The 12,982-nt window shown below is 49.4% G+C and overlaps 1 protein-coding gene across 4 annotated transcripts in view; it reads right to left on the bottom strand.

Annotated features, from left to right (window-relative positions):
* Positions 1 to 2,482: 2,482 nt before the first annotated feature.
* The window catches only part of LOC139363033 (disco-interacting protein 2 homolog C-like), a 114,889-nt gene continuing 104,389 nt past the window's right edge, over positions 2,483 to 12,982 (bottom strand). The window contains exons 4-5 of one of the 4 annotated variants that reach the window (XM_071095911.1): positions 12,521 to 12,703; positions 2,483 to 4,273 (exon numbers count right to left, since the gene is read on the bottom strand). In XM_071095911.1, the coding sequence (XP_070952012.1) occupies positions 12,522 to 12,703 (182 nt within the window). In that variant the 3' untranslated portion in view covers positions 2,483 to 4,273; position 12,521. Of the gene's footprint in view, positions 4,274 to 7,416; positions 10,147 to 11,184; positions 12,704 to 12,982 lie in introns of those variants that run through there. The other 3 variants (XM_071095913.1, XM_071095912.1, XM_071095914.1) reach the window with 3 other exon arrangements.

The raw sequence follows: 12,982 nt of genomic DNA, 5'->3' as shown, positions 1-12,982 counted from the left end.
GGGGCCCAGTTACTACAAAAATAGAGAATTGAAATAGAATGTGAGCTACTTTTGCGTCTTGTTTTTTATTTTAATCTGAATATAAAAGGCAAGTGTCAAACAAAATCGGTGCTAACTGCACCACTCAGCTCCGAGTCTGCTTTGTTGGGGCTCCATGGGTTCCCACGCCCTGGCCTTCTCCATGAGCGTCTGGACACGCCGTGGCTGTGAAAGGAGCATTCAGTTATGGTCCTTTGAATGTTCCAGAGTCATGTTTAATAAAAATCTTCACGTTTACCCACAGCCAAGTCTTGATTTAATAACAGGTACTGCAGGTCTCTGGGTGGGGCTGAGCCTCTGTTTTAGAAGCAGCTGCACCATCTGAGGGGCAGGTCCGTATGGGCTGGCAGGCGGCCTGGTCCTTGGAGCACAGGGTGTACCTGACTCAGTCCTGGCAGTGGGGGGCCTTGCAGTTCTAGGATGTAGTGATGCAACCTGTGGCATAAATAAAAAGCCTCATGTGCCCCCATGAGAAGCTGGGGCTTCCCCTCAGTAGTGTGGTGTGCTGTGTTTGTGATCGTGCAGATGTAAAAGGGTGAGGGAGATGTCTAAAAACCAGGCTCCCAAAGACAGCCCTTCATGTCTGGTGCTTTCATGTGTATATGCACACGTGTTTGACGCGTGTACACCTTCACACGTTCACCTCTTTCATGCATGTACACCTGTTCCTGTGTTCATACACCTGTTTCGCGCATGCGCCTGTTTCGCCTGTGTATGTGCCTGCGCGTTCACCCTGTATTGCGTCATACGTTGTATTTTACATATTGGGTATTTTCAGTTTGTATCGTGAGCTTGTAACGACGTCGTGAAGAAAAGAGGGGGCCCTGGCAGCCTTTGGCTCTGAGAAACGTGATGTCACGGGAACAGATGAGACAGCCCGGGTGAGGCCGGCAGAGGCCATCGTGGCCTTGGGAGTCCGTGCACATCCACTGTCTGTCGCTGTGTGACAAGTGACCCCAAAACCTAGGGGCTTAAGGCAACATACACGTACGACTGTACAGCTTTTTCAGGTTGGAAATTCAGGGCAGCCCTGCTGAGCGGCTCTGGCCCAGTCCCCCGGGTCACTGTGAAGATGCTGTCCAGGGCTGCAGCCATCTGTAGGCTCAGCTGGGCTGGAAGTTCTGCTCCAGGATGCCGTGCTGACGTGTCTGCGGGCAGAGGCCTGGTCGTCCACACCTGGCCCCTCCCTGGGGCTGCCAAGTGCATTCCTGCCCAGGGCCGCTCCTTTCCCCAGAGACGTAGCAGTGCTGGTCTTATGCCCAGCGTCAAGGTGGCCAGGTCAGGAGCAAAGACTTGTTTCCCCTACTCGGCGGCTACTCCTGCAGGGCTGGGAGACAGTGGAGGTCGCGCAGGAAGGTGTTCGCTGAAGACCGTGCTCTGTGACTTGACGGGTGTTCCTCCCAGGAGAGTGAAATGGAGACTGGACGCCGGAAGCAGCATCCTGCGTGACCCCATGTGTAGTGGGGTCACAGCAGAGCTAAGTCCTTCCTTTACAGATACTTTTCAGAGTCTACCCGCCTTTAGATTCTCTGATTAACGTGTCTGAGGAGGGTCCCAGGAGTCTGCCACCTGCCAGGCCAAGGAGGTTCCCTGCATGTGGCTCTCCCCTGACACCTTGAGAAACGTGACTCGAGAGAATCACCGAAGTTTCCTAAATGAGTCACCTGCTTTCTCTTCTCTTTGCTTTCATGCCCCCCCAGGGTAGGTCAGTCCTGTCCGCCACAGCGATACCTGCATGCTGGAGTTCCAAGGAGATTGGGGGTGTGTCGGGTCCCCCAGGGAGATTCGGTGACTGAGGATGCTGTCATAGCAGCCAACATGTCCTTATTGTTTTCACTTTTAATGAAGTTCAGTTACTAGGTTTTCTGAGGCACAATGATGTCCTTGTGAAAAATTGGTGATCAGGGAAGCAAGCAAGTGTGGGAAAATGATCCTGCCCTTAAATCTAAAAAACGATGAAACAGCAAAGAGCCCTGAAGAGCCCATGAACCTCCTCATGGGGCGGTGAGGAGACACCTCAGTAATGGCTTAAAAAAAAAAGTGATAATACTGAAGAAAAGGTAAACTAAATTTTGGGTCTCCTATGGGTAAAGAGATTGTGGTTTACATTTTGGATGTATGCGTTTATATACTTATTTATTTTTCTTTGTTGGATTTAGAATTAGTTGAAATAATTGTGTTTTTTTAATTTAAAAAATTGGGGTATACGAAGTCTAATCCCTTTGTGATATTTCTGTACTGTGAGACTCCACATACAAAAGTGAAGCCCAGACTGTCTGTTTCTAATGAGCCAGAGAGAGGTGGTCATCTCCTACAGGCCGGTCTGGTCTCCAGGCATCTGGCCATCCTCCCAGTCTTGGGCACACCTGCATCACTGGTGCTTCCTGCCAGACTGTGACTCTGCCCAGGTTTCAGGAGCACCCGGAACTGGTTTCCTAGGGGCTCCTGCTTTGTCCTGGCTCCTGGAAGCACAGGCTTTTGACGAAGGACTCTCCCCACTGCCAGGTAAATTGGTGATTGCCCCACAGTCTGTATTTGTCACATGGGGCACAGAGAGTCTGGGCGTGCTGTCCTGGCCCTGGAGCCAGCTCTAGGACTGCCCGGCGGCATTGCCTCCACCCCTCACCTGGGAACAGGGCGGTGGGGAGGAGAAGGGAAGCAGGGTCTTGACCCTTCTGCGTCTCGAGAACACGGGAACACATCGTCCCATTGCCTCACACCATTCACAGCCCAAGCTTGTGTGAAGTATTATTTTATAACCTCCCCTGACAATGATGTATTTTATATAAGCAGCACATAAAGTGGTAATTTAATACCCTATCGAGCAGGATTAAACAATAAGGAGCAGATATCACTGTAGAAAAGTTACTTTATCCGGGAAACATTTATCTACTGCAGGTGGATGTGAATCATGGCTTCCTCCTCGGTGGCTCCTGATGAGCCTGTGAAATTCTGTCCTGTTCACCACTGTTAGTTATAAGCTACACCTTTCCTTCTATGACGTTACTTACAAGCTCTACCTTTCCTTCTATGATGTTTATTTCTTGCCTGTTCAGCACTGTTAGTTACAAGCTATACCTTTTCTTCTGTGATGTATATTTCTTGAAGGCATGGACTAAATCCTAATTCCACAGTATTCGATGCACATACTCAAGAGATACTTGTTTGAATGAATGGATTAATAGAAAATAGAAGTGGTGACTTCACTTTATTTCATTATGTCAAACTTTGTCTACACGGAAAATTTTATGGTCCTTTGGAAAAACAGGGCCTCTGTGCAGGGTTGTTAGAGATTGTGAGAATGCCGCAAATGGCTCTGTGGCTCTAGGCTCACAAAGGGCTTGAGGGACTTGGTGGCGCACCTGTGTTGAAAACTGAGTTCTGCAAATCCATTGGAGTGACCTGCCAGCACCAGCACACACAGCCCTCCTTCCCAGTTGATTTCTGCACAGAGGCTTCTTCTGAATGCCCCAGGTGAACGTGGGTTCAGCCAGCACTGCTGGGCTTCCACAGCAAGCCAGGGTGCTGCAGGGACGAGAGAGAAGAGGGGCAGGACCAGGATCTTCCTGGGCCCCAGTGCCCGTGTGGGGACGCTGCCTGGCCTGGCTTTTCTGGGGGAGGTCAGGGAAATGATGGCATGGAGGGACTGTTGGTATGAGTCGCTTGCTCAAACATAGATCCCAGGTCTGTGTGGGAGGCAAATAGAAATTTATGTGGGTATCATCAGTAACATAGCAAACATGGGCTTCTTCACTAGGGTGGCTGACCCTCTTGCTCATCTGCTGAGCAAAGGCCCGGCCCGGCCCGGCCCGGCCTGGCCTTCTACGCCTCCACAGTGAGCTTTTCTCAAGCTCTGTCCACTCCATGGAGATGGCCGGAGCCAGGGCAGATATGGGGTGTTTTCCACTTTTTATTTATTTTTTCTTTTTTGAGATGGAGTCTTGCTCTGTCGCCCAGGCTGGAGTGCAGTGGTGTGATCTCGGCTCAGTGCAAGCTCCACCTCCCAGGTTCACGCCATTCTCCTGCCTCAGTCTCTCGAGTAGCTGGGGCCACAGGTGTCCGCCAACACACCAGGCTAATTTTTTGCGTTTTTAGTAGAGTCAGGGCTTCACCGTGTTAGCCAGGATGGTCTCAATCTCCTGACCTCGTGATCCACCAGCCTCGGCCTCCCAAAGTGCTGGGATTACAGGCGTGAGCCACTGCACCCGGCCAGGTATTTGTCAGTTTTTGAAAGCTACATTTAAAGAATGAAATAGACCGAACAGAATTACTTCCTTTTGAATATTTAATACTCAGTCTACCAGAACACTTAAATATAGTTAATGTATTCAAATAATAAGAAAGAACTTTCCCTCTGTTCCAAAGAAAAAGTATAAACAACCTTTTACTTGTCAGGGATTTCACTATGTTTCTAAAAAGCCAGCAAGCACTTTTCCTGAAATAGACCCATCTCTTCCTCTGCATAGACCCTATGAACATTTTAGCTACATTTCTGCTGTATCTTAATGTGATAGATTGTAGAAAATTCCTTGCTACTGGAACTTCACGATGCTTTCCTTTGAAACATCAAATAGAAAGTATGGATAGTAAATCTCAGACTAGTTGCAATTATCAGTCTTGGTAGAGCTGCAACCCACAGCCTCTGTCAATTACAACAGAGTGTGTCTCCCCAGCAACCCGGATTAGATTGCGGACCAAGCCAGGCTCACCCAGGATTCAGTGCAACGTCTTTCAAAGCTGTAGTCACTGCCCCTGGAGGAGACTTGAGAATTCCTCCCTTTGATGCCTGTGCATGGCTGTTCTCAGATCACAGCAGCTGCAGCAGCATCTCAGAGGATGCCAGCAGGGGTGTCCTGGGTAGTGACACCACGGTAGGGGCCTGCAGTGTCTGAATGAAATGGGCCGTGAAAGTGAGCACCCTAGAGGAGTCCACAGCCACGTTTCAAAGGTGCAGTGGCCCGAGGTGAACCCCAGAGCACTGAGGAGCCTGGAGTTGACCTGTCACGACTTCATTGAGAGAGCTGACTGAATTCCGTACCTGTGCGGGCAAAATATGGCTGTTTGCGCTTGGCCCCTTCTCAGTCCAGGGCTAGGGAGGTTGTCTGCACAGCTAGTGGGAGCTTAACTTTGTGCACACTCGGGGTTGGGTCCCACTCCTTTCTGTGAGCCCAGGGAAGATAGACATGCCGAGCTCTCCTGGAAGAGGGCCCTGACGAGCGGAAGCTGAGCTTCAAGATGGTCGGCCTTGTGGTGTGCGTGGCGGGTTCGGAGTCGGTGTGTGCTGAGTGGGGGCCCGGCTGCTGCTGTCGCTATTGGGCTCAGCAGACGCTGCGGGGGACGTGGCTCCTGTTGTACTTGGTGGTTTTCTCCTCACAGGAGTGGGTTTCCCTGCTGTGAAGGTGTCGGGGCTGTGACAGGCAGCCTGGCAGGAGGAAGACGCTCGTGGGGTTGTGACCCGAAGCCCCCTTCCTCTTGAGGAGCATGAAGGGGGTTTGGGACCCTGCTTCCGGCTGCGCTCCCTTGCTAGGTTCTTGGCCTCGGGGGCCAGGAGAAGCTGAGTACAGGCCTGAAACCTGGACCCCTTCCACAGCCTCCGTGGCGTTTGTGGTGTTATGCAGGACGAGGCCCTTGGAACTCCAAGCCCTACCCTGGCATGCCCGCCCACTGGGGCGTCTTGGGCACCTGCTGTGTGCTAGGCTCCGTGGTGGGGTGGGCGGTAGCAAGGGCTGTGGGGTAGAGTGGACACGGTACGCGGATGATGAGAAGCGTCAGGGAGGCAGTGAGAGCACAGCTGAGACCTGCAAGGAGGGGACTGGCTGTGGGTGTTGGGGCTCAGGGAGCTGCCTCTACCCAGAGCCACAGTGGCCAGTGAGGGCAGAGCAGGGGACCGAGGCCCAGGGAAGCCGTGTGTATGGTTCGCATCAGGTGTGCAGGTCTGCTGGGCTGTGCGGCCCTTCTCAGTCCTGGCTGGGCCTGGGGTCCCAGAGGGAACGGAGGGTCTTTGCATCTCCCTTCTCTTGCTTCCCTGCTGCTTCCTGGTCAACGGATGCTTCTTTTTTTTTTTTTTTTTTTTTTTTTTTGAGACGGAGTCATGCTCTGTCGCCCAGGCTGGAGTGCAGTGGCCGGATCTCAGCTCACTGCAAGCTCCGCCTCCCGGGTACACGCCATTCTCCTGCCTCAGCCTCCCAAGTAGCTGGGACTACAGGCACCCGCCACTTCGCCCGGCTAGTTTTTTTTTTGTATTTTTTAGTAGAGACAGGGTTTCACCGTGTTAGCCAGGATGGTCTCGATCTCCTGACCTCATGATCCGCCCGTCTCGGCTTCTTTATTGCAACTCTGGCAGTTATTCTGCATATTAAGAGGAGTTTCACAAAATCATAGGGGGAGAGGCGGACTAGGGATTCATTTTTTTTTCTCCCCCTGATTTTACACGGAGCCTTCTACTACCCCTTAGTGTGGAGGCAGAGTGCAGATGCTCTACAGTTCTCTGTCCAGGAAGAGAAGAGCTGATGGGAAGTCACAGATCTGATCATTGCAATAGCACTGACATTTTTAAGTGGGAGAATGCTGATGTCTATAATAATCAGAGTAAAACTTCAGTAGCTTCAACATAAAGATTCTGAGATGATCTTAGAGCCATTTCGTCCCTAGATCCTTCTGCAGTGTGGAGTGTGACATCTCTACCAGCCTCTGGTCAGTGGCCGCCTGGGGGTAACTGAATGCTTGAAGTGTAAATGAGAACTTCTAATTTTATTTAATTTTAGTCAAATTTAAATAGCTATATGGCCCGGGCACCGTGGCTCATGCGTGTATTCCCAGCAGTTTGGGAGGTCGAGGCGGGTGGATCATGTGAGGTCAGGTGTTCAAGACCAGCCTGGCCAACAAGGTGAAATCCCATCTGTACTTAAAAATATAAATAAAATAGTCAGGCGCGGTGACAGGCGCCTGTAATTCCAGCTACTCGGGAGGCCGAGGCAGAAGAATCACTTGAACTCGAGAGGCAGAGGTTGCAGCAAGCCGAGATCGAGCCACTGCACTCCAGCCTGGGTGACAGAGGGAGACTCTGTCTTAAGAAAAAAAAAAGATTTTAAAAAACCCTACATGCCCCTAGTTGCCTCTGTAGGAGACGGCATGGTTCCAGAAGGTAGACTTTGTGTTGAGGACTCTGCAGCGTCAGGCTGGAGACAGTCTCCCTTCCTAGCAGCGTGGGCCCCTGGGCTGTTCTTCTACCAGAAGGGATGGTGGCGTCTCTGGGAGGTATCTGTAGACTCAGATCTGTGTGGATTAGTGACTTGTGTTACTCACAGATACTTAATTTTATGGGTAAATAAATACCTGGACTGGCTGCAACTTCAGGGCGAGATTCGGGAGTAGGGAGTGAAAAGTGACGACGGAACCCTGGGCTTGTCCTGCTGCCCCCAGGACCCGGTCGGGGTGCCTTCTCGTCTGAAGTCCCAGCACGTGGTCAGGGTACCCCTTGCCTCAAGCCCCCAGGAAGTGATCGGGGCACCAATCCCCTCTGAAGCCCCAGCACCTGGTCGGGGCACCCCTCCCTTCTGAATCCCCCAGCCACCTGGTCGGGGAGCCCCTCCCTTCTGAATCCCCCAGTACCTGGTCGGGGCGCCCCTCCCTTCTTAAGCCCCCAGACCCTCCTGGCCTGCGGTGCTGCTTCTCCAAATGCTGTCCTTGGCTGTTTTCCAGGAGTCACCTGCACCAGAGCAGGCTGCGTGTGTCATTTCTTGTCGGATCTGGGGTGACGGTGAAGCTCATTTATCTTGTCTTCCTCCTCACGTGCCGTATCTCACCTGTTGACTGTCTGAGTTTGTGTGAGTGCGTGTTGTGCGTTCTCAGGCTGTACTCGGTGCTTAGGTGACAAGAACGTCTTAGAGCAACGGACTGTCTGCTCCAAAGGACGCTGGGCATGAATCGAGACACAGTTTACTTGTGGGGTTTAAATTTCCTGGGTGTTGGAGGCAATTAAGGGGAAACAAGGTCTAAAAAAGCCCCTGCAGATGAGGAAGGCAATAATGAAAAAAATTACTCTATACACACTTAGCAGATGATTGACTTTGTAGGTGAATTTTGCATTTCGGGAACTACTAAAGCTACTGTTTGTAGGGATTCCTTGATGAGCTTCTTGTTTTCTGTCTAGAAAGTAAAGTGGATCGGTTTTGCCTTTAATGCTGACTGACTAGAATCTACTTCCTTTTCCCCCCATTCACGTTAGGGTGGGGATTGGACTGGAAGAGCTGTAGGATCTCTTTATTTCTGATCTTAAATGAATTTTTTCTTCAATGCCCGGTTCTTTGGTTTGGGAAATGTGCTCAATTTGTACCGTGCTTTAAATGTACACAATGGTCGAAATTGCTACTTTTCTTTAAAGTTAGATATAACATCTTAAGTAAAATGTCATCTATAAATCAGGCACAGTCTGGGGCCTGGAGACCCCTCTTGTCACTTCCTTCCAGCTGTGTCTTCTTCCCTGGCCACATTGCCCCTGGCCACATCTCCTCCCCAAACCACGCCGTGTCATCCGCCCACCACCTCACCTCTGGTCACAACACCTCCCTCCCGGCCACATCACCTGTGGCCTCACTGCCTGCCTCCCTCCTTCCTGGTGGCCTCCGTGGCTCCCACTGTCTGCCCTCCCGAGGGTCTGTTCAAGGCTCCTTCCCCGTTTTCCACTCCTGAGTGGGTCTCGGGGCCTAGATGTTTCACAGGATGCAACTTTCTTCCCTTCCAGCCGTGGGTCTCTGAGCGACAACTCCAGAGAGGGCACTAAGCTCTCCTTACCTACCTGGGGGGCCCTGAGCCCTGACCACCGACCACCAGGGCTTTTCTGCAGTGTGTGGGGCAGACTCATGCATGAATTGGACTAAAAAGATGCTTCCAGGAATCCTTGTTTTAAGTGCACTGGAGCAGAGATGGGGAGAGGGGACCACCTGGTTTGCTCAGAATTTGGTCCTGATCACAGCCAACATAAGCACCTCCTAAATGAAGCATTCCACACACTGATTTTACACATGACGGTTGAGATGGCTGGAAAGGCTTCACACAATGAGTGAGTTTGAGCTGCATTTGAAGGAAGAACAGGTCCCTGTAGGTGGAAATGAAAGGTAAGCGTGACCCAAGCCATCAGCAGCAGCGGGGGTGGGGTGGTGCAGACTCCCCATGGATGGTGGGCATGGCTGAAATGCAGGAGAGGGCAGGGGTGCGAAGGAACGGCAGGGCGGCAGTTAAATCCCCCTGCAGAGAGGGGACGTGACTGAGATATTATCACATGTATACAACTGAGAGATGATTTGAGGAGGATTTCTGGGAGCCTGTGGGAAGAGCACGTGGTCATCATCAGTTCTCGGGATCTCTTTTTATGAAGTGAAAATAGTCTTGCCTCTGCCTATCTTGTGAGCTGTTGTGACGATCAAATCAGATAATCTTCAGCGAGCCTTGTAAATGCTAAAGCTTATGACAGACTGTTCCAGCCCCCTTGTCTCTATCCTCCTTTCCTCCTGAGTAACGTGAACCCTGCTGGGTACCTCACTATCTGCCTGGTTTCCTCCTCCATAACGTGAGCCTTGAGTACTTGCTGGGTACCTCGCTGTGCACCTTCCTTAGTAACGTGAGCCCTGAGTATTTGCTGGGTACCTCGCTACCTGCCGTACAGCTGGCTGTAGAATTGTCAAACGCACTTGGCTGGCACATAAGCAGAAGTGCTCGCTGGGCCTTGGGAGGGCTTTCTGACATGTGGGTGCCTTCTGTTCCCTGTTAGGCTGGAGCTGCAGGAGCCCCCCTAGACCAGATAGAGGACCAAGGCTGTGGCCTCGGGGTGGGGGCTGGGGGAGCTCCCTGGGTTTATTGTGTGGGTGAGAGCAAACTTCAGTCCCGCTGTGGCATTGGGATTCAGGGTTCCTTCTGGAATGTTCTGAGTGAGAAACAGGAAGTGTGCACAGGTGCGTCTTCTGTGGATTTTATGGTTATCTCTTGGGAGAGCACTGGTGCCTCTGAACTATGAACCTGCAGAACCACTTCTTCCACTAACGGCCGCCTTTATATAAAGAATGACTTACAAAAGATGCCACTTCAGATGGAGGTATTTGCAGGTGTGGCCTGAAAAATGAACAAAATGACTTTCATCTCAAGGAAAGTACCTTACATTTTTCCCAATGATAGACATTTGAGCTTTCCAGTGAATATTAAAACATAAAAATCTTGTGTCCACCACTTTCTCATGTGACCAATGGTGATACTGATGTGGGGTTTTTTTTTTTGTTTTTTTTGTTTTGTTTTGTTTTGTTTTGTTTTTTGGACATATAATGAAATGTGGAAGCCGCTCATAACTCTGAACCAGTATTTTCTAACCAATGTGTGATTACAAAATCGTGTGCTGGTAAAAGCCATTCAAGTGCAAGACGGACCAGTCGACTTAGAAGGAATTGGGGCAGAAAGGCCCGTCGACCAGAGCACAGACTCTGTGTTGCAGACAGCCTGTACGGAAGTGCCACTTGTTACATTTGGCAGCAGAGAATACCTAAAATGATCTGAAAACACAATGAAAATACTGCTTCCTAATTGTGTATCAGTATGGGGTCGGACTTTCTTCATAAACTTCAGCCATGGCTCTGCAGCCCACTGAACGCAGATGCAGGCATGAGAATCCTGCTGTCTGAGGTGCAGAGATGTTAGGTGTTTTCACAGTAGCACAAACTGTTGCCACGCTGCTGCTTATTTTGGAAAATGGTTTCTTCTTTAAGACTGTGTTAAGATGTAATGACTTTATCCTTGTAAAAGAAACTAAATTATGTTCTTTTTTTTTTTTTTTTTTTTTTTTTTTTGAGACGGAGTCTTGCTCTGCCACGCAGGCCGGAGTGCGGTGGTGTGACCTCAGCTCACTTCAACCTCTGCCTCCTGAGTTCAAGCGATTCTCCTGCCTCAGCCTCCCTAGTAGCCGGTACTACAGGTGTTCAGCACCATGCCAGGCTAATTTTTGTATTTTAGTAGAGACGGTGTTTCACCATGTTGGCCAGGCCGGTCTCGAACTCCTGACCTCAAGTGATCCACCTGTCTCTGCCTCCCAAAGTGCTGGGATTACAGGCATGAGCAGCCACCACTCCCGGCCTGATGAGAAAGCTTTTTTGTGCTCTTTAATAAAGTGCAAAGGGTTCCTGAGACCCAAAAGTTTGAAAACCACTGGCTTAAACCGACAAAATTGTCCACGATTCTTCAGTGTATCTTCTAATCTGTTGATGGAGAGAGGACAGCAAGGGTTGCTTTACTTTTTTCCTTTCACAACTCAATGGTGCTGGGACAACTGGGGTATCCACATAGAAAAGGATGGACTGGACCCTTCCTCACCCTACACGCAAAGCTCAACATGGTTCCAATGTAAGGAGCTGACTGAGACCCATTCTGTCAGTCTGCTGGGTACCATAACGGACACCACAGACCGTGCGACTTAGACAATAGCATCTTATTTCCTTTTTTCTGGAGACTGGAAGCCTGGGATCAAGGTGCGGGCAGGGTTGGATTCTCTGGGGCCTCACCCCATGCTGTGTAGACAGCTTCTTCTCTGTGTCCTCACAGGTTTCTCTTACGTGTATGCAGCACTGAGGACTGTGTCTAAATTCTCTTAAAAGAACACCAGTCATACTGGATCAGGCCCTACTTTTAAGATCTTATGGGACCTAAATTGCCAAGTTAAAGGCCCTGTATGTAAATACAGTGACATTTTGGGTTTCCGGGGTTGTGACTTTAACATGGAATCTTGGGGGAGGGGGACAGTTCAGCTCATAACACCTTTAGGGGAGAATCCTGGAGAAACTGTTAGGTTGGATTAGGCAATGTTTCCTTGGCTGAGACGTCTAAAGCTATAACAAGCAACTGAAGGGAAAAAGACGGTATCAAAATTAAAAACGTTCAATTCAGAGGATACTATTAAAGTAAAATGACAACCCACAGAACAGGATACATTATCACGATAAGGACCTGATATCAAGAATATATTCAAAAACTCTTAATAAAAATCCAATTTAAAAATGGACAAAGGATTTGAATAGACACTCTCCAAAGAAAGACATATAAATGCCTTAAAAAGCACATGAGATGTTTAGCAGAATTCGTCATCTTAGAAATGGAAATCAAAACCACCGTGAAATAACACTTCACAACCACCGTGATGGGTGGGTAAAACCCCAGTATTGGACAGTGACATGTTGGTGAATTGGGGAAAACTGAAATCTTGATATATTGCTAGTGGGAGGGGAAGTAAAATGGTGCAGTTGATTTGGAAAAGTCCGACAGTTCCTCAGAAAAGCATGAAATCACCGTACGACCCAGCAATTTCACTCCTAGCCATATGCTCAAGAAAACTGAAAACATTTTTCCAAAAAGTATGTCATGCCTGAATCTTCACAGCAGCATTATTCATAGTAGTAGAAACAGTCCAGGTGTCTGTCAACCGGTCACTCACTGAGATTCCACTCACCTTAGACGTGAAAGATGTCAGCACCGAAGGTCACACCAAAGGTCATGCACTGTACGATTCTCCTCACAACAGGTGTCCAGAATGTGCAAATCCAGAGAAAAGGAAGTTGGCTGGTGATTGCCAGGCGCTGGTAGAAGGAAGGAGCCAGGTGCTGACTCTTAATGGGTTCAAGGTTTCTTTGGCCTGTGGTGAAAAAGTCCCGGAATTACATACTAGTGGTTGATGTGCAGCTTTTAGAATACGCTAAAAAGACTGAATTGTATTCTTTAATATTGGGGCTTTTGTGCTTTGTAAATTGCTTTTCAATTTAAAAAGGAATTCAAGAAGTTATTTGGTGTTGATATGATAGTATCCAAAACAAGTTACTATGTAACTCACGTCCCCAGCGTTAAACTTCATTTTCTGAGGATCTTGAAGTGTTTGAGGCTAGGAGACACAACGATCCTATACTGTATGTTACAC

Source organism: Macaca nemestrina, chromosome 4, assembly GCF_043159975.1.
Source record: "Macaca nemestrina isolate mMacNem1 chromosome 4, mMacNem.hap1, whole genome shotgun sequence".
Lineage (NCBI taxonomy): Eukaryota > Metazoa > Chordata > Mammalia > Primates > Cercopithecidae > Macaca > Macaca nemestrina.
This window is presented reverse-complemented; position numbering and strand designations above follow the sequence as displayed.